Here is a 26550-nt window from a genome sequence, read left to right as displayed (position 1 = left end):
ATCTGACTCTTGGTTTCTGCTTGGGTCATGATCCCAGGGTTGTGGGATCAAGTCTCGTGTCAGGCTCCACGCTAAGAGTGGAGCCTGAGATTCTCTCCCTCTCTCCTTCTGCCTCTCTCCCCTGCTTGTGTGCTCTCTCTCATTCTCTCTCTCTGTCTCTCAAATTAAAACAAAAAAGTTCTTATATCAGCAGGAAGCATCAGTTTTAGAAACTGAAACAAAAGTATCAGCATTTCTGCAATTGTATAGTGATTTCCTCCAGGTAATTTATTTGATGGACTTTAGTGAGGTGGTATTTCTCACTCCAACTCCAATCTACTCTGACTCTTATTTCTCAGCACTTACATTATAAATTATGTTAAAAATATAATTAATAAAAAAACCACAAAGCATGTGTCAATATTAAATGGGAATGTTCCTTATATATATAGAAAATTCTGTGCCAATTTATCCAGTAAAAATCAATTCATGTCACAACCCATGAGCTTTATTCTTTTTCCTCAGTATGCTTATTTCTGTAGTTATCTTCTCTCCCAACTTGCCAGGACTCCGTTCCATATGCTGAGTCTTGATGGGTCCATAAATTCCCTTTTAATTTAGTTAGGTACGAGCCCAACTTTTCTATTCCTGGAATGTGCCTTCGTCACTTAACTGAGCTACAAGAAGCCGAAGTCACACAGTAGCTGTGGCCTGAGTAGGTTGTCCTCCACATGAGGCATCCATATGGCCAAAGCCCTTCCTAATGTTACTAGAGGGTGGGGAAGAATGATTCTTTCTTTTTCCTTCTTTCTTTCTTTCTTTTCTTTCTTTCTTTCTTTTCTTTTCTTTTCTTTTCTTTCTTTCTTTCTTTCTTTCTTTCTTTCTTTCTTTCTTTCTTTCTTTCTTTCTTTCTTTCTTTCTTTCTTTCTTTCTTTTTTGCAATCACCATCTTGCTTCTCTTTTTTATGCTTGTTCTCATCCAGAAAGTTGCTTCCTGGGCTCAGCGAGTCATCCAAGGACCTCCTGTCACTCATTCCTTCAACCCTAGCCATCATATACAGATGGCAGAACTACTATATTTACTGTACTATTAATCACAGTGTTATAAAGCTTGAATATTTGTTTTTTCTTGTTTTTCAAAACCAAATTATTTTGCTACAAATAATTCACATATACATCACTTTGGTAGGGTATTTTCGAATTTGTTCTTCCTTGTGCTGCTAAGAATTTTATTAAACACATTGCTCTTAGGAGTAGTTCATAGTGAACACAACAGTTGGTTGCTAAGCATTCTAAATATTTATATTTCTTACGAGATTCATTCTTCCAAAATATAGGAACTGAAAACCAGAGCTATCAGATTATATACCACAAAGAAAACAAAATCTATTTTTCAAAGATTACACAAATTCTATCTTAGTGCTATAATTATAGATGTATGATATTTATACCATAAAGTAATTTTTGAAACTTCTGTTCTAAAAAAGTTAGTTCTCTGGATATTTTACAAGGGCATTTTCTTATCAGTTGTTTTCCAATATTTTCTTTCTCATTTATATAAAGTGGAAGTATACTCCAGCATTTCAAAGATACTCAAAGATACTTCTTCACAAGATACTATGTTTTTGAACTTAAAATTGGTAATTTTAAGAAACAACTTAAAAGTTGTTTCTTCTGGATAGATAAGAGAGAGAGAATGTGAAGAGACAAAAGTTAGAGAATATTTCACATTAAGTTACGTTTGAACAACCAGGGAAACCTTTAATACAAGAATAAGTTAAGTCTCTTACTGAGGGAAAGAAACATTTCATGTATTTAAAAATATTTACAGATCCTTTAATATACAACATACGCCAGAAAAGTACCTGAGAAAAGCAGGAGACCACACTCACACAACTAAATTACTGCCAAAGAGTCACAGAGAACACGTGGTAGGTGTGGGGGAGGATCTTTCTAAAAATTTTACAGGTTGTTCAATGTTCATCTTACATGAGCTTTTCTTTATAGTTGTCAATCTCTGTCACTGCCTTCTGATGTTTTAGACCAAGTGCCTCTACTTGACATTGTAAACCTGAAATGACACAATATATTCATCTGATTAGCACATTCTAAATGTCCAGATATTTTCATAGTGTAAACCATATTCTTTGAGAATTGCCACTCAGCTCCTGCAGCATACTGCCGCTGTTTACTCCACTTTGCCTGGGTATGCAGCTCATCTCTTCTCTGAAACCCCACGGAATTAATAGTTTTTGACAGAGCCAATTTATTGGCCTCTTTCTGCCCCCATCATCTTGCTAATTTTCAAACACCCAATGGCCTAAATTTTACTGATGATTTGAAAGGAAATGTATGTAGCTGACACACATATGTTGATGTGATCATGTGGCTCATCTCTGAAACACGTGACTGCCTGAGCTTGCTTTTGTGGTCTGGAACTGAGAAGTATCGCTGAGGCCTCCTGGCAGAACTGAAATAGACAAACCATGTGCATTGCTCCCGGTAAAGAATTTGTTAACTCTGGGTAGCATCTAATAGGCATTTTAATGACTTTCAAAGCCAAGATATACAAGCAGGAAATTGGCTTCCATAGTCTGGGGAATTCAAGCAGCGTTTGAGGAAGATTATTCACACAGCGGTGTCTAACGTGTGTGGATGCAGAACTGAAACTAAAGCAGAAAGAATAAATGGCTTGCATGAAGTGGGTCTTGCCATTAGCCTGTGTGTGGGAACTATGATCTGAACCCCCGATGCAATGACAGCCCTTGTCGGCACTCTTTTTGAGTAGGGTAGAAAACACACTGACACAAATGGACTAACTGGTTTCTATGGAGAAGATAATTTAGCACACTGGAATTATAAAATTTCTATGTTATAGCTGCTCAGATGTTTTAATAACATATTTTTAATAGTAAACTTTAAAATCTTTATGCATCCATACACTTCTCTATATATCCTCAATCTGCCTTCTTAACTTTGTTTTATGAAGAAAAGCTTAAAGCAGAAAACAAATTCACGCTAAATGAATGTTTTAATTAAGTATTTTCCAGACATGAGTATAAATCTTTATGTTTATCCAGTACTTTCACATACATTATTTAATTTTATCTCTCAAACTTCTCTCTGGTGCAATAAGCCCCATTTTTCAAATGAGAATAAAAGGAGAGCTTCTCTGATTCTCTTGCCTGGTATCTTCCAATGAATAAATGCATTAGCCAACAGTTTAGACTGAAGGTTTTTAACTCAGCCTAAGTTATCAATTTGAGAGGATAACCCCTCGAAGTAAGATTTAATATGGACTTACATGGTAGATAATATTTGTGGGGTACATCTTTCCCAGTGATTGAGTGATTATATGAAGGAAAAGATAACATACAGATAATTTATTTTTGAGTACAACCTTCTGGAACAAAGCAATTTCTCATGAATGTTACACAATGTATTGCTTTGTTATTAAGTCCATATGGATTTGCAGAGAGGTTCTATTCACAACGACACAGCCAAAAGATTTCAACCAAATCCTCTGAAGAATAAGGAGGGAAAGAGGTTAATGTTTGTTGATACGCACTATGTGGCACTAGGAAAAATGCTTTCTCCCATATCATTTCATTCATAGTCACAGCTACCATGAAAAACAGGTACGCATTTTATTTCTACCAGTGAAGACTCTAAGGACCTGAGTAACTAACTTATCAAAGGTCACATAACTAGTTAGAAGTGATCCTGTGATTCAAACTCAGGTTGAACTCATCCCAAAGTCCTTATCTTTCTAACTCTCCTACATGGACTCTAAAACTATAAAAGCTGCAAGGGGATATGATATTTGTTCATGAAAGTATGGCTAGTGTAGCTATAGATCTATTTAACATATCTAAGAATCTTCCAAGAGAGATACTTAACAAATGAAAAGTATTATTTTGCATAAAATACATAGTAAATTAGTAGAATATCTAACCCCAGGAGGTGGTTTAGATTTAATTTTTTTTCATTTTTTTTTAACGTTTATTTATTTTTGAGACAGAGAGAGACAGAGCATGAACGGGGGAGGGGCAGAGAGAGAGGGAGACACAGAACCGGAAGCAAGCTCCAGGCTCTGAGCCATCAGCCCAGAGCCCGACGCGGGGCTCGAACTCACGGACCGTGAGATTGTGACCTAAGCTGAAGTCGGACGCTTAACCGACTGAGCCACCCAGGCGCCCCAGATTTAATTTTTGAAAATTCAAAATTTAATATAATTAATGAAAGATATTAAGACAAATATGGTATCATTGTGACCAATTTTATGTGTCTGACACCAGAGAGAACTATTATGCCTTCTTATTAATGTCCTTTGGTGCTTCTGTCAGGACATAAACTAGATAAAGCATGGGTCTGAGCCCATCTAATAAACTTCATGCTATCACTCCTAAGTACAGCTATTATTAAGAGGAAGAATTGATTATCTTGAAAACAAACTCCAGGTAATTGGTATAGATATGTGAATTTTATCCAGTTCTCAATTACCTGCTAATTAGTAGAACAGTAGATAGTAAAAATGACAGCATGTTTACAGCACTGGAAAGTATTCTTAAGATTACATTTGAATATACTTGTGCATCATAGTTCCAGAATTTACTAAGTTTAAGGGAAAATAAACTACAGTCATGACCCACTATACTTTCCAGTATTATTTTCTCTGCATACCCACCCGAATCTCCCTTTCTCCCTGTTTCAAGATAAGCATAGACAGCTTAGTCTAATTCACAGTGCCTGATGAGCAAAGAAGCCACTTCCTTTAGACAATTTACTATGTATTTACAGCATCTTTGAGTCAAAACAGGGAAAAGAAATAAACATTTTACTCCACAACACAGAAACTATAGAAGGTTGCCATGTGAAGTAAGTAGTAACAGAAAATACAAGTAGTGTCAACAAAGAAATCACTTTATATAAACAGAGAAGATACACACAGAATTGAGGAAAGAAAAGGATTCATTATGAATAATCCATAATGTAAACAGACCAGCAGTGTATAATTAAGAGTTAATATATTTTCATGGATGTTTTTTGTTGTTATTGTTGTTGCTTGGTTTTACTTTTGGTTACATTTTCTCTAATAAAGAAGTTCTAAGAATAATTTTGAAAACGCACAGAACCTGTCTTCACTGTTCTGAATGAGAAATAAACATACTATTAGTTTATTATTGGTTCTGGTAGACTAGTAGGGCTGTTTTGTTTTTGGAAGCAGAGTCCCCAGTTCCTGTCCTTAATAAAGGAGCACAGTTAGGATAAGAACCAGAAAGATTAAGCCACCTGCACAAGACCGCTCCTTCAGTTCCTGAGACAAGGAGTTCTTAAATAAGTGTATTGTTCTGTGCAGTCCTTCTCTATAGTGAAATAAATTCAACTTCAATTTTCTGTCATTCAGCATGACATTGGATTATGAGGCAAAAGGCCCTAAATGCCTACAAAAAGAAAGGAAGCATTGGCTTTAAACACCATGCAGATGTAAGGCGGAACCCATGGAAACAATCCAAAATTTACAACAGCAAATTCTACTATGATGTGACTGCATTCTTTAGAGATATTAAATAAGAAGCAAATGATTTTAAATGAACAAGACAAAAAAGAGCTCTTAGCCTCTCTTCATACGAAGCCAGCTGCTTGCTGGATAGCATTACACAGGCATCAGATTTGGGGTAATTAGTCATTTAAGAGAATGCTGTTATTCCAAAAGGTTTCTAGAAACTACAAATACAAAAGGTATTCATAGTTATTTTATAGAAGGATAGAAAACATTACAGTCACTTGGGAGAGTATATTCAGTATAATGTTTGAGAAAACAATAAATAGAAACTTCATAGTGGAAAGATATTTCAAGTTTAAAGCTTTCTGGATAAATACAAAAAAAAAAAATCTGGTTCAAAGTGGAGGAAACTGAGTTTAGGTTCAAGAAGCAGAATGACATGGTGCCTGGGTGGCTCAGCCAGTTAAGCATCCAACTTTGGCTCAGGTCATGATCTCACGGTTTGTGGGTTCAAGCCCCGAGATGGGCTCTGTGCTGACAGCTTGGAGCCTGGAGCTTGGAGCCTGCTTCGGATTCTGTATCTCCTTCTCTCTCTGCCCCTCCCCCACTTGTGTTCTGTCTCTCTCTGTCTCTCAAAAATAAATAAATGAAGAAAAGAAGAAGAGGAAGAGAAAAAAGAAGAAAAATGAAAAAAACAAATAAGCAGAAGAATTGGCCCCCAGAGATCCAGATCTAGGGGAATTTTTTTTAACGAGAAATTGAAGGTTGTGTAATTTTTTTTTTAAATGGTAGAGATAACTGAAGGAAAGGAAAAACAAAAGTTTATCATTGTTTATACACTCTTTTGATAGGGTAACATAAAAGTGTAGAGCATGACCTCTAAAGCCAGACTGCCTATTTTCAAATCCTGGTTCTGTTTCTATGAGCTGTGTGACTTTAGGTACTTTAGTTTCCTTACCTAGAAAACAGTTACTGCAGCACAGGAGTGAGAATTAAGACTTAATTAATATATGTAAACAGGAGAACAGTAGCAGGCACGTAGTGAGCACTCCTGAACTGCTATCTCTTATCATTGGTGGTACCAGTGAGACCATCTGGCCCCCAACCTCACTTCCACTCTGAATCTCATCACTTTTCACCTTGAGGACCTTGTCCTTGCAGGTGTCATCAGTGCTTATCCTTGGATGGAGAAGGGTAAAAATGAAGGTTTTATAACAACCTACAGAGTTACTACGGCCATATGTTAAAACTTGTTAAATGTGGGTGACAGATTCACTCACATTTGTTATATTATTCTCTGTATTTTTGTTTGACATATGTAATGTTACTTATACATATAAATATATATAATTTAAATATTTTAAAAATATAACATTTAAATATTTGTATAAATATAAATATATATATAATCTATATAGTGCTGTTATATTATTCTCTGTTTTTTTTCTGTTTGACATACATAATGTCATTTATATATGTAATGTGTATATATAGTGCTGCATATATAGTTTAGAGACAGGTCTTGCTTGTATGGTCAAGGATGATAGCATGCTCTGTACAAAGGAGTCTAATCAACTCAGTTCTGGGTGTTCAAGGTAGGAAAGAAAACAAAGATTAGAGATCTTGATATGGAAGTGGGGGATGAGGTTGAAACTAAAGACAACTCATTGGATTCTTTGAATAGCTGGAGGGATATATAGTAACAAGTGGGTTGTTAATTTCATTTTCTTTAAAGATATTTGGGTTGGGGCACCTGGGTGGCTGAGTCGGTTAAGCGTCCAACTTCGACTCAGATCATGATCTCACAGTTTGTGGGTTCAAGCCCCACGTTGGGCTCTGTGCTGACAGCTCAGAGCCTGGAGCCTGCTTTGATTCTGTGTCTCCCTCTCTCTCTCTGCCCCTCGCCTGTTCACACTCTGTCTCTCTCTCTCTCAAAAATAAACATAAAAAAATTTTTTTAAAGATATTTGGATATATTATTTGGATTTGGGAATAATCCATTCTAAAGGGAACCATTCTACAGTGCTTGTGAATTTAATGTATGCTTTCTAACTTGCTCCTTATGTGTGGAAAAATTGTACTCTTTGCAGGTGTTTTTAAAAACTACACAAGTGGTGTTAAGCTATAAATCTCATTTTAATTCTTACTTGTCTTCACTACACATTGTTTTTGAGATCTACCCATGTAGCCACACACAGATATGATTCACTCCTTTCTGTCATATAATGTCTAATGCGTGCACATACATATTTTACTGATCTACTCCCATAGTGATGGAACCTACTTGCTTGCAACTTTGTGTCACCACAAGTAATCCTGCAACAAAAGCTTTTTACCCATTTTCCTGTGTACTTATAGGGGAATTTTTCTGCAGTAAGAGGTCACAGGCATACACATACATCACTAATGCCAAATGGTTCCCAGGAGGGAGCACCAATGTATACTACTACCTCACTAAATGAAGGGTCCTGCTTTCCTATCCTTATTAAAAAGAGCTATTTAGGAGCACCTGGGTGGCTCAGTCAGTTAAGTGGCTGACTTAGGCTCAAGTCATGATCTCACTGGTTCGTGAGTTCAAGCCCCGTGTTGGGCTTTGTGCTGACAGCTCAGAGCCTGGGGTCTGCTTCAGATTCTGTGACTCCCTCTCTCTCTGCCCATTCCCCACTCACACTCTGTCTCAAAAATAAAATGTTAAAAAAAGGAACTATTTACAATTGTTTTTTGCCAATCCACAGGGTGCAAAGTAGTGTCTCAGTGTTGGCTTAATCTGCAGTTCTCTGCTTACTACTGAAGCTAATCATCTCATCTTACACATCTTAGTCATTCCTGTCTCCTTTTTCATGATTTGCCTTTTCCCCAGTCTCTTTTCTATCTACTCTAATCAAGTTTTATTCTTCACTCTTCCACAGGAATAGCTCTTTTTAAAATTATGAATGACATGCTACCCTGGCAATTCCAAAATTCAATTCTCTGCTGTTACATAATTCAAACTTCTAGCAGCATTTGACACAATTGTTTGCTTCCTCTTTGAAACACGCTTCTTGTGTCCATTACACTATATTCTCTGGTTTCCTCCTACCTCATTGGCTATTGTTTTCTCAGTCTCTATTGATGGTCCTTATTCTTAGATACACTCTAAATATTAGGAAGCACCAGAGTTCAGTTCATAGCCCTTTTATCTACCTGCATTTTCTCTCTAGCAGATCTCATCTAGTCTCATGGCTTTGAATAGCATATATATAAAGGTGTCTTCCATCATCATTATCACAACTAATAAGTGTTGAGTCCTTACTATGTACCAAGCACTATATTCTGACTGCATTATAGTAATTTAATCTTCACAAGGTAAACTACCTAGAATGTAAATTCCATGACAGCAGAGGCCTTATGTTATATTCACAGTGTGTGAGACATGGAAAGTACTCAAAAAAATAATTGTTGAATGAATGAATGAAATTTTGTAGATAATGGAAATAAGGATGCTAGCAAATGTCTAAAATTATGTACCTAAGATTAAAAGACATGGAACAGAAAGAGTTGTACAGTTTTCATTGATAATACCTAATATGTATCTTGGCATTGAAATGCAACTTTCTTATTAATAGGTCACTCTACTTCAATAGGCACTTATTGAGTGTCTACTCTGTTTTAGGTAGGGTCCATGCAAACTGGAATCAGTGTATAAATATCAATAAGATATACTCCCTTGTCACTAGAGAAATTATAACCAAGTTCCTCATTTTGCCTTCAAGAATGATGACTTAGGTTTTAAATAACAAATCAACTCCTTTAAACTTAAACCTGTTCTATTTTTCCAATATTTTAAATGATTATATTTAGGTAGATAGTTAATTATGTGGCTGAAATTGTGGGATTTCTGATCAGATATAAGTGATGTGAATGAACACAATCAGTATGCTGCATTCAGATAACATTTATATGTATGTATTATATCACAGTTTGATGAGCTTAGACCTTTACAAAAGTAATGTTTCACTTAATTTTTTTAAATGAGCATTAACAGAAGAAACCTTTGCAGATGTAAGAATATATGCAAATAATAGAAGAAAGTTCTATAATGAGTATTCAACTATATCAATTGCAAATTAACATATTTTAACTTTAACAAACATTTTACAAAGCTCAGATGGTTATATAGCCGCTTGGAAAATTCATTTCAATTTACGGTTTATATTTCAGAGGTTTGATTCACATCTATTTTGAAACAAGTATACTTGAAGTACATTAACATTTTCCACATAATGCCAGAAAGGACTGAAATAACATTTGGAGATTTTAATACATCAGATGCTAGAACAGGTGTGGATATACAGCAAAAAATTGCAATTCAGTCCAGATGTAGTTATATTAAGACCAGAAAGTTATTTAGCTAGGTATGTGTGGGGAAGGGGGAGTAGGGATATTCATTAAATCAAGCTAAGGAGATAATGAGATATTTAAAATTTGGGAGTGAATTATATTCTGATATTTAAAAAAATTTTTTTTAATGTTTATTTTTGAGAGAGACAGACAAAGCATGAGCAGGGGAGGGGTAGACACAGAGGGAGACACAGAATCCTAAGCAGGTTCCAGGCTCTGAACTGTCAGGACAGAGCCCGAATTCACGAACTATGAGATCATGACCTGAGCCGAAGTTGGTTGCTTAACCGACTGAGCCACCCAGGTGCCCCATTTATATTCTGATATTAAGAATCAAGAATTTACTCCAGAATGAAAAAAACAAAAACAAAAAACAAAAAAAGCTTCTAAACGTTCACTCGAGTTTATTCTGAACATTAAACCAACCCAATATAACATGAATATAATTGTAACTTATGGTGGGGCTTATGAAATATTACAAATTATGGATAGATAAGACACAAGGAGCCTTAAAATCAATTTTTTATTAGTATAGTTAAAACTACTCTTTCTCAACTGGCAAACAGAAATAATACATCATCTATATCATAGGAACAATCCTGATGGCTTTAGAAACTTCTGAATACTTTAGAACAGTACTTTATTTTCTGACAAATTTGTACATATAAATAAATTCACAAGCCATACACATATATATTATAATGAGATTTTTTAAGACTGAAAAATACTAATAATGGATATGGACAGGGACCTATAATGAACAGAGTATTAGCTAAAAACATTTGTGGGATAAAAAGAAAAATACTTAGGGTTAATAATAAAGTAAATGAATAAATGGAAGATAGAGAAGTTTAGATCTAAAAATGTTTAAGATATTTTCAAATAAAGTCACATAATCATACAAACATCAGTTTCTTTAATAAGTTACTGTGTTTTTAAAATTTTTTTTAATGTTTATTTATTTGGGGGGGGGTACTGAGCGTGAGTGGGGGAAGGGCAGAGTGGAAGAGAGACACAGAATCAAAACAGGCTCCAGGCTCTGAACTGTCAGCACAAAGCCCCACACGGGGCTCAAACTTGGGAACAGCAAGATCATGACCTAGGCTGAAGACGGATGCTTAACCGACTGAGACACCCAGATGCCCCTAACTTAGTGTATTTTATAATCAGAATGCTTGCCGAGATTCCTATATACAGGATAACTTTATGCGAAACCGTGAAGGAGATGAAGTGCATCTTTAGCCATAGAGAGTTTTGATTTTTCCCTTTCCCCTTGTTGTGCTAGGATGGCAGTAAAATAGGTAAAGGTCAATAATTTCTTCAAAAGTTTGTTTTCATGCTACAAAATTACTTTGTGCTAATTGCACTAAAAATTATACCACACAATTATATAATTTAAAGGTGTCAAGCAAAAAAACAAAAAAATATATAATTTGAAGACTAAAGATATCATAAGGCAACACTAACAGATATGTGAAAAGATTTAGCTAGGAGGAAGTTTATCACAATATAATTTTTTTTTTTTTATTTTTTTTTAAATTTTTTTTTTCAACGTTTATTTATTTTTGGGACAGAGAGAGACAGAGCATGAACGGGGGAGGGGCAGAGAGAGAGGGAGACACAGAATCGGAAACAGGCTCCAGGCTCTGAGCCATCAGCCCAGAGCCCGACGCGGGGCTCGAACTCACGGACCGCGAGATCGTGACCTGGCTGAAGTCGGACGCTTAACCGACTGCGCCACCCAGGCGCCCCAATCACAATATAATTTTAACAGAAAAAAAAGTGAAAACAATTGTCCAAACCTGGGATGCAATGAAATAATGATTCACACTAAATGGAAAAAAACTATGAATATTTTTGACATGGAAAAATTTCATAAAGGGGAAATGGGGGGTTGGAGATGATAAAATTCTATTATTCCATTATACCCCTACCCATCTCATAACCCATCCCATAACCCATCAGTAGTCCCCATAACTTGTCACCAGATGTCTACTGTCCTCCAGATCTCTCCTGCCTTCCCCTTATGGAAACTTGTGCTTACTACCAGTACTGAAGTGGTTTGGCACAGTAGCTCTCCTGAAGTTTAAATTAATGATAACAATATATATGATTTAATGCTCCCAGGCACTGGAGTTTAAGGGTTAAGAGCCCCAATTTTGGCAGCCCAATTCTGGACACAGGTTCCAATTCTGCTGATTAGTAGCCATGTAGCTTTGGGCAAATGACTTAATTCCCTAAACCTCAGTAATCTCATCTGTAAACTAGAGATAATAAAAGTGATTAATCTAGGAGAACAGGAGGGTAAAAAGTGAGTACACCATGACTACATTGTACCTGGCGTATGGTTAACACTTGGTGAATGTTAGGTGTTATTTAGGCTTCAGTGGGAAAGCTACCTGAACTCATGGGAATGATTTTTTTTTTTTTTTTTTTAATGATGTCAGGATAGTATTAGCGGTTAGCAAGTAGGAGAGAGATGCTGGTAAGAGATGAGAGACATTGGACACAGGGCACATAGGGTGGTCACTTTCTTCTCATTCAGATAGTGTTGTCATTACTCATGCAATCGGCCCAGAAATGCAGATGTAGATGAACAGTAAGTGTGTTGTGTGCCTGAGTGAGTCCATATATGAAAGAGTGACTCGTTGTGAGTATAGGCAGGAGTGTGTCCATATGGGTGTTAGGGACATCGTAGATGAACCCTCTTTCTCTCCATTGCTTGGGTGGAGTTGTCCTGAAGATTTAGCATCCTTCAAGCAGAAGTCATGTATATGACACAGATCTGTTCCTGACTAAGCTTAGATTTTGTCACATGACAGGTACCTAACTAATAGTACTAAATGACCAAATTAATTGGTGATTGGTGACTGAATGGGCAGAAGAGAACTTACATTGGGGGGGGAGGGGAACACAGTCACATTAGGCCACAAGTATATAGAATGGAAGAAAGAATTAAAGGGGCAAATAAGCCCATCAGATTAAAAAACAGAAGAAAAGATAAAGTCTAAAATTTACCCTAAAGTCTTGAGGCGGATGGTGCAGTCAAAGAAAAGGCAGAGAAAGTAGCAAGTCTACTAACGTTAAAAGAGGAAAACCATGCTGTATTGAAAGAATGAAGAAGCAATGGCATAGGTGAAAAAATGACTAGAGAATAAACCAGAATTACAGCTATCTCAAAGGAAAGAAAGGAGTCTCAGAGGAGAGACATCCATCCTAAATTGTGGCTGCCTAAGGTCATTGTTGAAAATTCCTCTAGGATTCAAACATTTGTAAAACAGAAATAATATGTAGAGATAACTTTATTTGAAAGTTCAAAGTTGGGAACAAATAAAAAACATAATTTTTTAAGACTCCACTGATCAAAAATCAAGTGGCTTCCACAGAAGACCCCTTTATTAGACTTTACATTCCAGTGGTGACCTGGTTCAGTAAAAAACCAACCAACCAACCAACCAACCAACCAACCAACCAACCAACAAACAAAACCTCTCTGGGTTCCAGTGAGGACTATCTGGCTTGAACTTGTGTACAGACCCTAGGAAAACAGTATTTTGTGTTTCCCTCTGCTTTGAGGTATACAAGTAGCCCACAGTATCCCAATATCAAGCTGGTCTGTTTCAGAATCTGTTAGATTTAGTTATAACAAAGGGTCACTATAACGAAGGGTCACTATAAACCTTGGTTTTCTGTTTGTAAAATCAGTATTTCTCCCCTTTTATTGGAAGCCAAGGGTGCATTATTCATAATGGAATCCAACGGTTCAAAGGAATCATAAAGGCTGGTCAATTCACCATTGTGAGTGTCCTTTGAACATCAAACCTTGCAGGAAAGGTCACAGTGGAATTCTGTTCATTGACTCTTCCATCCACCATACAACAGTTGACTCTTGAATTAATTGTAGCCACTTCCTTCTTCAGCAACCTGTTGTATTACTGTTAAAGCTAACCAAGGCTCACTAGAAGAGAAATTAGTGGAGGCAAATGGACCTTTGGGCAAATAGGAATTAAAATTTATAGTTTCCCTTTGTTATTAAAGGAGTATTTTTTAAATTCTAATACTTTATCCCAAACAGAATAATTTGGTTTGCTATTATACCAGGAAAACCAATTTAAAATGCAATTTACTATTCTATACTTGTATAGTCTTTAAGGGTTTCTACAGTTGATTTTGTTAATTTTGCTAATGCTCTAAGATGGGTAAGAAACACTATCATATGTCCATTTCACAGATAAAGTAATTGAGTCAAAGAAATTAATAACTTGTCCAAAGGCCATAAAAGGCACAAAGAGAGCCAGAATGTAGAAGTATTTGACTGTTGGATCACTATTTTTTTTTCAACTAAACTGCACTGCTCATTTGATTATTTTTTACTTTAATAGAGAATCTACCAATTAAGGAATGTAGTTCTTATATACGCTACAAAATGGATGAAAGTCAAAAATATTATCTAAGTCAAAGAAGTCAGACATGAAAGATTGCATATTATATGGTTCTATTTAAATGAAATGTCAAGAACAGGGAAATCTACAGAGACAGAAAGCAGACTAGTGATTGATGGGGGAAGGGCAGAAAGGTGAGGGGAGTGGCAGTTAATGACCGTGATGTTTCTTTTCGAGGTGATACAAATGCTCTAGATTGTGGTGGTGGTTGTATACCTCTACAAATACCCTAAAAACAATGAAAGTGTACTCTTAGAATGGGTGAATTTTATGATATTTAAATTATTTCTCGATACAGCTATTTTTTAAAAATGCAACAAAGATATTAAAATATATGAAAAATAATTTTATTAAAATATTTCTGTATTATTTATAGTATCACAAGCTCACTAAAAAAATTTTAAGTTTTTTTTTTTTACTTGGAATACATTTGAAATTTGGTCAAATAAATTTTAGCAAAGACATTAATGCTAACATGATTTATCTGAACTCTGTCTTCCAATATTTGTGACTACTGACAAAAAGTAAAGGACACTTTATTCTGCCAGGTGAAAGGAAAATCATTTAAGTGGACTGATTTGTAGGTCACAATGACCTCTGAGAGGAGTATTATCAATTGAGATAAATTGTGCATTTGAAGGTTATATTAGTGTAAGCTAAACAGAAAATTACAAGTTATGTTAATAAATCTTTAAAAAAAAGAACCAAGAATTTAGTCTTCAAATTTTTCTATGATCGCTTTCCAATGAAAAAGCCAAATTGTCATTAAGAATTAGGCTGCTATTAACAGCTTATTCTTTATTCTTTAGCCACTGTTAAACTATATGGATCAGAGCTATCACTGGAATTTAAATTTTTGAATGTCTATATTTTAAAAGACAAATAAAGGGAAAATGTGGAAAAAAACAAGTTTTTATGTAGAAAAATAATGATCATAAAAAACTATATAGTGAATCAAGGTTGAAATTGTTTAATGGTGATTTAAAAGAAAAAAATTACAGCTATCTCAAAGGAAAGAAAGGAGTCTCAGAAGAGAAGAGTCAGAGGACCTCAGGGTCATGAGTTCAAGCCCCACATGGGGTGTAGAGATTACTTAAATCAATAAAATGTTTAAAAATAAAGAAAAAAAATCAAAATGTAAAAATAAGAACATTTATTTAACTTTGGAAACAAGCAAATGGCGCCAGAGTTAGAATCAGGTTACAGCACACTATAGCCCATAGGAACCTCTAAGGCTTTAGTCCAACCCATCCACTGCCTAGATGTGGACACATACTCATCAGGGAGAAATGGCATTTCAGAGTCACCTGGCTAATGTATGGACAGTCATCATCTGATTCTTAGCCTTCAATGCTTTTGTTTAATATCACATTACTGGGGAATGTTGGGTGGCGGGTAGGTAGACAGACACAACCCAGAGATAGTTATATAGCTAAAAATGGAGAAAGGTAAGTTTGTTCTAAAGGTGAATTCTAAAAATAAGAGAATTGGGAATATAAAGTATTAGAATGATTTTAGAATGTATTTTTAAGGAAACACAATAATGACATAGTAGTGAGGCCTAAGTCTAAAGTTGCAAGTATAAAGAAATGTATTTCTCTAAATTCCTCTTATTAGGCCAGCATTACCCTAACATCAACCAGACAAGGACATTATGAAAAAAGAGAGTTACAGGCCAATATCCCTGATGAACATAGATGTAAAAATCCTCAATAAAATTATCAGCAAACCAAATTCAATAATACATTAAAAAGGATTATATGCCCCAATCAAGTGGGATTTAGTCCAGGGATGCAAGGATGGTTCAATAATCCACAAATCAATCAATATGAGATACCATATTAACAAAATAAAAGATAAAAATCATATGATCATCTCAGAAAATACAGAAACAGCATTTGACACAATTCAACATCTATTTATGATAAAAATTCTCAATAAAGTGGGTTTAGTGGGAAAGTACCTCAACACAGTAAACCCATATATGACCACAGTTAACATCACACTTAATGATGAAACACTGAAAGTTTTTCCTCTAAGATCAGGAACAAGACAAAGATGCCTACTGTTGCTACTTTTACTCAGCATAGTATTGGATGTCCTAACCAGAGCAATTAGGCAAGAAAAAGAAATAAGAATCCAAATTGAAAAGGAAAAGTAAAACTGTTACTATATGCAGATGACATATTATATATAGGAAACCCTAGACCGAAAAACTTTTAGAATAAGTGAAATCAGTAAAGTTGCAGGACATAAAATCAATAAACAACAATCTGTTGTGTTTCTCACTAGTAACAAACTATCAGAAAGAGAAATTAGGAAGACAATCTAATTTGCAATTGCATTAAAAAAAAAACCTAGGAATAAATTGGACCAAGGAGGAAAAAGACGTGTACACTGAAAACTGTACAGTGTTAATGAAAGAAACTGAAGGAGACACAAATAAATGAAAAGATATTCTGTATTCATGGATTGGGAGAATTAATATTGTTAAAATGCCCATACTACCCCCAAAAAACTGCATCAATGCAATCCCTATTAAAATTCCAATGACATTTTTCACACATATAGAACAAATAACCTAAAATTTATATGGAACCATAAAAGATTCTGAATAGCCAAAGTAATCTTGAGAAAGAGGAACAAAGCTGGAAGCATCATGCTCTCTAATTTCAAAATTTCTTACAGAGCTATAGTAATCAAAACAGTATTGTACTGACATAAAAACAAACAGAATCAAGAGCCCAGAAATAAACCCACACACTACGGTCAATTAATTTATAACAAAAGAACCAAGAATATACAATAGGGAAAGGACAGTCTCTTCAATAAATGGTGCTTGGAAAACTGGATAGCTACATGCAAAAGAATGAAACTGGACCACTACCTTCCACCATACACAAAAATTAACTCAAAATGGATTAAAGACTTCAATGTGAGACCTGCAACCATAACACTCCTAGAAGGTTTCTTTGAACCTTTGAACACTTTGATCATCAGTTTTGATGATGATGTTTTTTATTTGATACCAAACACAAAGGCAATAAAAGCAAAAAATCAACAAGTGGGACTACATCTTTCTGCACAGCAAAGGAAACCATCAACAAAATTTAAAAGCAATCTACCAAGTGGGAGAAAATACTGCAATCATGTATCTGATAAGGGACTAATACCTAAAATATATAGAGAACTCATACAACTCAACAGCCATAAAACAATCAGATTAAAACAATGGATAGAAGATCCGAATAGACATTTTTCCAAAGAAGAAATACAGATGGGCAACAAGTACATGAAAAAGTGCTCAACATCACTAATCATTAGGGAAATGCAAATCAAAATGGCACTGTTATCCCTTCACACCTGTTAAATGGTTATTATCAAAAGACAAGAGATAACAAGTGTTGGTGAGAATACAGAGAAAAGGGAACCCTTGTGTACTGTTGATGGGAATGTAAAGTGGTACAGCTACTATGGAAAACAGTATGGACATTCATGAAACATTTAAGAATAGAACCATCACATGGCCCAGCAATTCCACTTCTAGGTATTTATCTGAAGGAAATAAGAACACTAACTTGAAAAAATATATGCACTCCAATGTTCACTGCAGCATTATTTATAATAGCTAAGATATGGAAGCAACCTAAGTATCCACTCATGGATGATTGGATAAAGAAAATGTGGTATGTACATATATGTGTGTGTATATATATATACACACATATACACACACATACATACATATATATACTGTGATATCATTTGGTCATAAAAAAATGAATGAAATCTTAATCTTTCCATGGATAGACCTTAAGGGCATCATGCTAAGTGAAATGAATCATACAGAGAAAGACAAATAATGTATGACTTCACTTATGTGTAGAATCTAAAATATATTCAAATACATAAATATATTTAGTCAGTCAAAAAAGTACAATTGACCCTTGAACAACGTGAGGGTTATAAGTGCCAACCTCCTGCTCAGTTGAAAATCCACATATAACTTTTGACTCCCCCAAATTTAATTACTAATAGTCTATCGTTGAACAGAAGACATATTAATAACATAAACAGGCAATTAACACATATTTTGTATATTATATATATTATATGTAGTATTCTTTAATTTTTTTAACATTTATTTATTTCTGAGAGAGAGAGAGAGAGAGAGAGAGAGACAGACAGACAGACAGAGCATGAATGGGGGAGGGGCAGAGAGGAAGGGAGACACAGAATCTAAAGCAGGTTCCGGTCTCTGAGCTTTCAGCACAGAGCCCGATGCATGGCTTGAACTCACTAACTGTGAGATCATGACCTGAGCTGAAGTTGGACGCTTAACTGACTGAGCCACCCACGCACCCCTATATACAGTATTCTTACAATAAAGTAAACTAGAGAAAAAAAATAGTAAGGAAATCATAAGGAAGAGAAAATACATTTATAATACTGTACTATACTTACTGATACCATAAGTTTACATTATCAGTTTACAAGATGAATCATTTGTCAGTACCCACCTCAATATTTTCTTACATGATACAAAACACCATAGACATTACATGTTACCAATACTAGACATCAAAAATGAAAAGAATATGGTCTGTAAGTATTTGTATGTGCAAGTGTGATAAATTTTAACTTTTTATAATAGATTTGTGTATATTTTATGGTAGTAATAAAATTGACTAGTAACTACATATATATCTACATATATATTATGCATTCGTGACATATCTTTTTCTTATTTTTTTGCAATATTTCTAGGCTACACAGTTTGTCTGAGTTTTTTCAAATTGGCACAAATCTCCAAAAATGTGTCCAAAATATTTGCTGAAAAAAAAATCTGTACCCATGGAGTTCAAACCTGTTGTTCAAATGTCAACTGTATAACATGTTAACTCATTTACTAAGAGAATCTAAGAGAGAATAAGAAACAATTAAGAGCATGGATAATAACAAGCAGGTTCCGAATAACTGAGAATATATAGTATAGTGCTTGAATGAATGCTCTGAAGGAAATAATGAGAGGCAGACAGTAAGGCAGAGAACTAGGCAAGGAAAACAGAAGGGAAGTTGTTCAACTAGTTTTAGAAAATAAGCCTTACTGTGATTTTTATCACTTAACGCTGGTTCTGCAACTATGGAGAACCTGGTAAAATGGTTCATAGGAAGGGGTATAGACCATGCAAGTGCTTAGAATTCGATTTAAGATTATAAATGATAATAAACCATTAACAAAACTCAGGTGAAAAATGAATTAAAAACACTATCTATTGTGTTCTTTGAGCAAATAATTATGTTTCTTAAAAATAAGGTACAGAAAAAGTTATGAGTGGTATATTGGTCTGCCCTTATTCTTATTTGCCCAAAGAAAATCTAAAATGCTATGCCTAATTATGTTGACCCAGTCATTTATCTGGGGAGAAGATATTCACTGTGATATATTGGTTTTTTTCTCTTCTCAAATGGTTGACATGATTTATTTTTTTGACTTGATTTCTGAAAAGACATTAATAAGTTGGAAAAGCTACAGATGACGACGATCAAGACAGCAGAAAATCTTAAGGACATTAATTGGTTAGTAATAGAAATATTAGGCATACATTTAAAATAAAGCAGAATAAAAAGTAAGAATGTTGAAGTTCATGAAAATTATGAAAGCACATGCCATGTGATGGCAGAAAAAGCGCAACTAAAAATAATTTGAATGACAACAAAATTGGAGCTAAGGAAATTTGCAGACTATTTTTAATAGAGAGGACAAAAATATCAGTCAAGAATGGTTAAAGTTAAGAGTGTCAGCACATACAACAGTGTGGAGCTAGGCTGTCAGAAGTCCTATGACCACCCATGAAGAGCTGGAGAACATATGAACACCAGAAGTCAAAGCACAGATGAGGCCAGTTGGCCACATGTGGTCGATGTCCAATAAACATTTGTTAAAAAAATGAAGTTAAACTCAGGGCCTGGTCAGCCCAGAGCCAACATACAGAAACAGATGAGGGAAGAGGCTAATGACTGGGTTCATGGACAGTGGGCAGAAGTAAAAGTAGATTATAAGAAGTTGAAAACAGGTAGTGCAAGGAAGGGAGTAGAAGGGCAGGTGTGGACCACTGGAGGTGGGAACACCTGAGAAAATCTGCAGATCCCACAGGGGAGATGAAAGTATACCAAATTTGGGATACAACACTGCTAACATTGCTAACACCTGAGACAGAAACTCTGCTGTCTCTCCTGCACTTTTAGTTTTCCGAAACTACTGTAACCATTTTGGTGAAATGAATTAAAAAGGATACATTAGTGCAATCAGTTCACCAGGAGGATATTTGTGGATAAAGCAAGAGGTACATTTATGAACATTTTTCTAAATGTTCTGTCAATTTCCATACTGAGACCCTAACATGGGTATAAGATTGTTGTGGCTTAAAAACAAACAAACAAACAAACAACACCCCCACCCCCACCCCAAACCCAGTACCCTTTATAGCTAGGTTCATAGGAAGTGCTATTTGTCATCACTAGTTGAGATCACTGGTGCCATCACTGGCTTTAATGATCCTGTTCATACTGACTTTCTGCCAACCAAGAGAAATTTAACAGCCTTTTAAAATGCTTTCTCTCTGTGTTAACATAGTTTGGGTGTTACCCATGGAGTGAACCTATTCAACAGCAGCAGCAAAATTGAAACCCTAATTTAGTCTTGAAATTATATGCCAATTACACTGTCCTTTGGATGAGTCTATATTGCATTTATAACTATACAGCCTCTATATAAAGTGCTGAATAGATCAGAGTCTCCAGCTGCACTTTTGATTTCAATATAGCTATACTTAATAAAGGTGAGATCTTAATGAGTATAAAAACTGTGACTAATTAGTACTACGGAGTTTTGGTGAGGTTTTTTATTATAGGAAGTGGAATGTGAGCTAAATCTTAAATGTGTAACACTTTTTTTTCTTTTTTAAAGAAAGTTTATCAAAATAACACCAGAAAAAATTTTGAAAGAGGGAAAAAATCACTCATATCTCTATCACCCTAAAACTCATTTGCATATTTTCATGTTGCCTTCTGGTTCCTATTCATAAATATATGTGTCTGGACATAATTGTAATTGTAAGGTACATACAATTTTGTGAGTTCTTTTACTATGTAATATTACAATTACAGTATTTTTCCATGTTGATTGTCCATGTTCATATTGCCATTTTAAAGGCTGAATAATGTTCCAGGTGATGGTATATATTGATTTATTACCCATATCATTAATGCTGGGGATAAATTACTTCTAATCATTCACTATTCAAAATATGACCATGACATATAAATAATTTTTCATCTTCTGCTATTTCCCCAGCATCAATTCCCAAGAAAGAGGTTACTTGATCACAAACATTTCTATGGGTTAGAAAAATACAATAATTTTAATCATCAAATGAAGGGGAAATTATTAAAATCTTTGTACTAATTTACTAAGGAGATGAATTGTTTTTATTATTTAATTATTAGTGATGAAGCACTCTGGCCTTGTTTATTATTATATTTCCTGTGTTACCTGTTTTTTGTTTTTCAACCATTTGCCTGCTTGGGATCTTGGCAAGTTTTACACATAGTTGAATAAAATCTTTATATTGTATGGATAGTAACCTTTTGCTTATGATAGATGATATACATGTTTTTGTCCATCTTCTATTTTTAGGTTATTTGGCAGTTTTTAAAGCCAGAGATTCTATATTTTATAGGCAAAATCCATCCTACGCTTTGTAATTTTTAAAGTGCTGCTTTATCCCTCCATGATTAGGATAAGTTCTGTCTCCCTTATTGTACTAGTTTTCCTGTTATTTTTTCTTACTTAATTTGAGGTTTATTTTAGAGTATTTGATATATTTTGTTTTAGTAATCTGAACATCATTTGTCACATAATTTTGCTTTCTTCCATTTGTTAGAGATCCTTACTTTAAAATCTGATTCACCTTTGGAATTTGTATTCAGTTCTAAACATATACATTGCCATTTTTTACAACTGCAACACACCCCTATAACAACATATTCTAAATACGCTAGGGCTAGGTTGCCAAACATGTTTCTTACTTTTCAGACTATTTTTAAAATATATTTTCTCCAAGATATGACCAAAGAACAACACCAAGCAAAAGAAGAAGTCACAAATCTGGGGCACCTGGGTGGCTCAGTCGGTTAAGTGTCAACTTTGGCTCAGGTCATGATCTCACATCTTTTGAGTTCAAGCCCCGTGTCAGGCTCTGTGCTGACAGCTCCGAGATGGAGCCTGCTTCAGATTCTGTGACTCGCTTTCTCTTTCTGCCCCACCCCTGCTCATGCTCACTCTCTCTCTCAAAAAAAAAAAAATAAAACATTAAAAAAAAAAAAGCAGTCACAAATTCATGCCAACACCAACCAGTATTCAGGACCAGAGGAGGAGTTAGGGGGATCAGGGAATATTATATATATTATAGTTTCTTAAAATAATGTAAGATATCATGTTCTCCAATGTTTTACTGTTCTTCTAGGGAACCATAATATTCAAAGAAACTGCTTTTTAAATTTTTTTTAATTAAAAAAATTTTTAATGTTTTTATTTATTTTTGAGACAGAGACAGAGCATGAGAAGGGGGGGGCAGAGAGAGGGAGACACAGAATCTGAAGCAGGCTCCAGGTTCTGAGCTATCAGCACAGAGCCCGACACGGGGCTTGAACTCACAGACTGTGAGATCATAACCTGAGCTGAAGTCAGACGCCTAACCAACTGAGCCACACAGGTGCTCCTGAAACTTCATTTTTTCTAAGCCATATTAAAAGAATGAAATATTAGAGAAACCAGAATGATAATCTTTGTTTTAAAGGAAAACTTGCATTTTGAAGAAAGTTATTTATAAGTGTGAAGTGCATATTTTAGCAAAGCTGTTTTAAATTTGTCCTCCTGAGTCTAAAATAAATAGCTTGGCATCCCTAGTTTTATTTATAACTTTATTTAATTTTCTAAATAGGTAATACACTCAGGTGGATCAAAATATTTCTAAAAATATCAAACATACATTAACATTCTTACATTGATATTCATAATATAAATAGACCTATAATATTCCTTTTAATATCTTTGTCTGATTTTGGTAACAGAGTTGCCTTGCACTTATAGACTGAGTCTGGAAACAGTCCCCAGTTTTCAACTGCTTAGAAAACACTGTAAGAGGGAGCCAAGATGGCAGAATAGCATGGAAGTTTTTTGTGTGTCTCACGTCCATGAAATACAGGCAGACCAAAACTAAGCCATCCTGCACACCTAGAAAACTTATCTGAGGATTAACAACAATCTGTACAACCTGAACCAAAGAATTCAGCAGAAAGAGAAAAAATTCGTTTTTATTTTCAATTTTTATTAAAAATATTTTTCTTCAACGTTTTTTACTATATTTTTTACTTTTGTGTAAATTTTTTCAAATTCTATTTTACTTCCATCATTTGTATACTTCAGTGTATCCACTTTTTCAAATTGTTAAATGATTTCCTTTTTTTCTTTTTCTTTTTTCTTTTTCATTTCTTTTCTCTTTCTTGAATACAGAAAGAGAAAAAATTCATTCTTATTTTTGATTTTTATTAAAAATATTTTTCTTTAATTTTTTACTATATTTTTTACTTTCATGTAAATTTTTCAAATTCTATTTTACTTCCATCATTTTATTTTAGTCTACTAAAGTGTATTCACTGTTTCAAATTTTCAAACGATTTCCTTTTTTTCTTAATATTTATTTTTGAGAGAGAGAGAGAGAGAGAGAGAGCACAAGTGGGGGAGGAGCAGAGAGAGAGGGAGACACAAAATCCGAAACAGGCTCCAGGCTCTGAGCTGTCAGCAAAGAGCCCAACACAGGGCTTGAACTCACAAGATGTGAGATCATGACCTGAGCCAAAGTCGACACTTAACCGACTGAGCCACCCAGGCACCCCAAACAATTTCCTTTTTTTTTCTTTTTTTTCTTTTTCATTTCTTTTCTTTTTCTTGAATATAGAAAGAAAAAAATTCATTTTTTATTTTTAATTTTTATTAGAAATACTTTTAAATTTTTTCTACTATATTCTTTACTTTTGTGTAAATTTTCAAATTCTAGTTTACTTCCATCATTTCATTTTAGTCTAATTCAGTGTATTCATTTTTTCAAATTTGCAAACAATTTCCTTTTTCCACCCCCCCCCCGTTTTTTTGTAATCTATCAAGCCACTTTCAACACCCAGACCAAAACACACCTAGGATCTAGCATCATTTATTCGATTTGTGTGTGTGTGTTTAATGTTTTACTTTTAATATTTTTTTAATTTTAATTTTTTCTACTTCATTAATTCCTTTTCTCCCTTCAAAATGATGAAACGAAGGAATTCACCCCAAAAGAAAGAGCAGGAAGAAACGACAGCCAGGGATTTAACCAAACAGACACAAGCAAGATGTCTGAACCAGAATTTAGAATCATGATAATAAGAATACTAGCTGGAGTGGAAAATAGGTTAGAATAGCTTTCTGTGGAGATTAAAGAAGTAAAACTAGTCAGGATGAAATAAAAAATGCTATAACTGAGCTGCAATCATGGATTGATGCCACAGCGGCAAGGATGGATGAGGCAGAACAGAGAATTAGCGTTACAGAGGACAAACTGATGGAGAATAATGAAACAGAAAAAAAGAGGGACATTAAGGCAAAAGAGCATGATTTAAGAATTAGAGAAATCAGTGAACTGTGAGCAAATCATAGCCGAAAACTTTCCTAACCTGGGGAAAGACACAGACATCAAAATCCAGGAAGCACAGAAGACCCCCATTAGATTCAACAAAAACTGACCATCAACAAGGCATATATATCATAGTCAAATTCACAAAAGACTCAGGCAAGGAGAGAATCATGAAAGCAGCAAGGAAAAAAAAGCCCTTAACCTACAAGGGAAGACAGATCAGGTTTGCAGCAGACCTATCCACAGAAACTTGGCAGGTCAGAAGGGAATGGCAGGATATATTCAATGTGCTGAATTAGAAAAATATGCAGCCAAGAATTCTTTACCCAGCAAGGCCATCATTCAAAATAGAAGGTGAGATAAAGTTTCCCAAACAAAAATTAAAGGAGTCTGTGACCACTAAACCAGCCCTGCAAGAAATTTTAAGGGGGACTCTCTGAGGGGAGAAAAGAGGAAAATATAAAATAAATAAATAAAGACCAAAAGCAACAAAGATTAGAAATGGCCAGAGAACACCACCAGAAACTCCAACTCTACAAACAACATAATGGCAATAAATTCATATCTTTCAGTACTCATTATAAATGTCAATGGACTCAATGCTCCAATCAAAAGACATAGGGTAACAGAATGGATAGAAAAACAAGATCCATCTGTATGCTGCTTACAAGAGACCCACTTGAGACCTAAAGACACCTTCAGATTGAAAGAAAGGGGATGGAGAACCATCATGCTAATGGTCAACAAAAGAAAGCCAGAGTAGCCACACTTATACCAGACAATCCAGACTTTAAAATAAAGACTGTGTCAAGAGATGCAGAAGGGCATTATATCATAATCAAGGGGTCTATCCACCAAGACCTAACAATTGTAAACATTGATGCACCAAATGTGGAAGAACCTAAATATATAAATCAATCACAAACATAAAGAAATTCATTGAAAATATCATAATAGTAGGAGATTTCAAAACCACACTCACAGCAATGGACAGATCATCTGATCAAAAAATCAACAAGGAAATAATGGCTTTAAATGACACACTGGACCAGGTGGACTTAACAGATCTATTCAGAACATTTCATCCTAAAGCAGCAGAATATACATTCTTCTCCAGTGCACATGGAACATTCTCCAGAATAGACCACATACTGGGACACAAATCAGCTCTCAGCAAGTACAAAAAGATCAAGATCATACTGTGCATATTTTCAGACCACAATGCTATGAAACTTGAAATCAACCACAATAAAAAATTTGGAAAGGTAAGAAATACTTGGAAACTGAAAAACATCCTACTAAAGAATGAATGGGCTAACCGAGAAGATAAAGAGGAAATTAGAAAGTATATGGAAGCCAATGAAAATGATAACACCACAACCCAAAACCTTGGGGACACAGCAAAGGTGGTCATAAGAGGAAAGCATATACCAATCCAGGCCTTCCTAAAGAAGGAAGAAAGATCTCAGATATACAACCTAACCTTACACCTTGAAGAGCTTGAAAAAAA

General features: G+C 34.8%; 1 protein-coding gene across 5 annotated transcripts in view; it reads right to left on the bottom strand.

Annotated features, from left to right (window-relative positions):
- Window positions 1–26550, bottom strand: part of LEKR1 (leucine, glutamate and lysine rich 1) — a 202486-nt gene that overhangs the window by 74288 nt on the left and 101648 nt on the right. For all 5 annotated transcript variants that reach the window (XM_040480578.1, XM_040480580.1, XM_040480581.1 and 2 more), the window contains one exon: window positions 1969–2050. In XM_040480578.1, the coding sequence (XP_040336512.1) occupies window positions 1969–2050 (82 nt within the window). The remainder of the gene's footprint in view (window positions 1–1968; window positions 2051–26550) is intronic.

This window comes from Herpailurus yagouaroundi, unplaced genomic scaffold (assembly GCF_014898765.1).
Source record: "Herpailurus yagouaroundi ecotype Mexico unplaced genomic scaffold, PumYag 159, whole genome shotgun sequence".
In the NCBI taxonomy this organism is placed as follows: domain Eukaryota; kingdom Metazoa; phylum Chordata; class Mammalia; order Carnivora; family Felidae; genus Herpailurus; species Herpailurus yagouaroundi.
The sequence above is the reverse complement of the archived record's forward strand: the minus strand, read 5'-3'. Positions and strand labels throughout refer to the sequence as shown.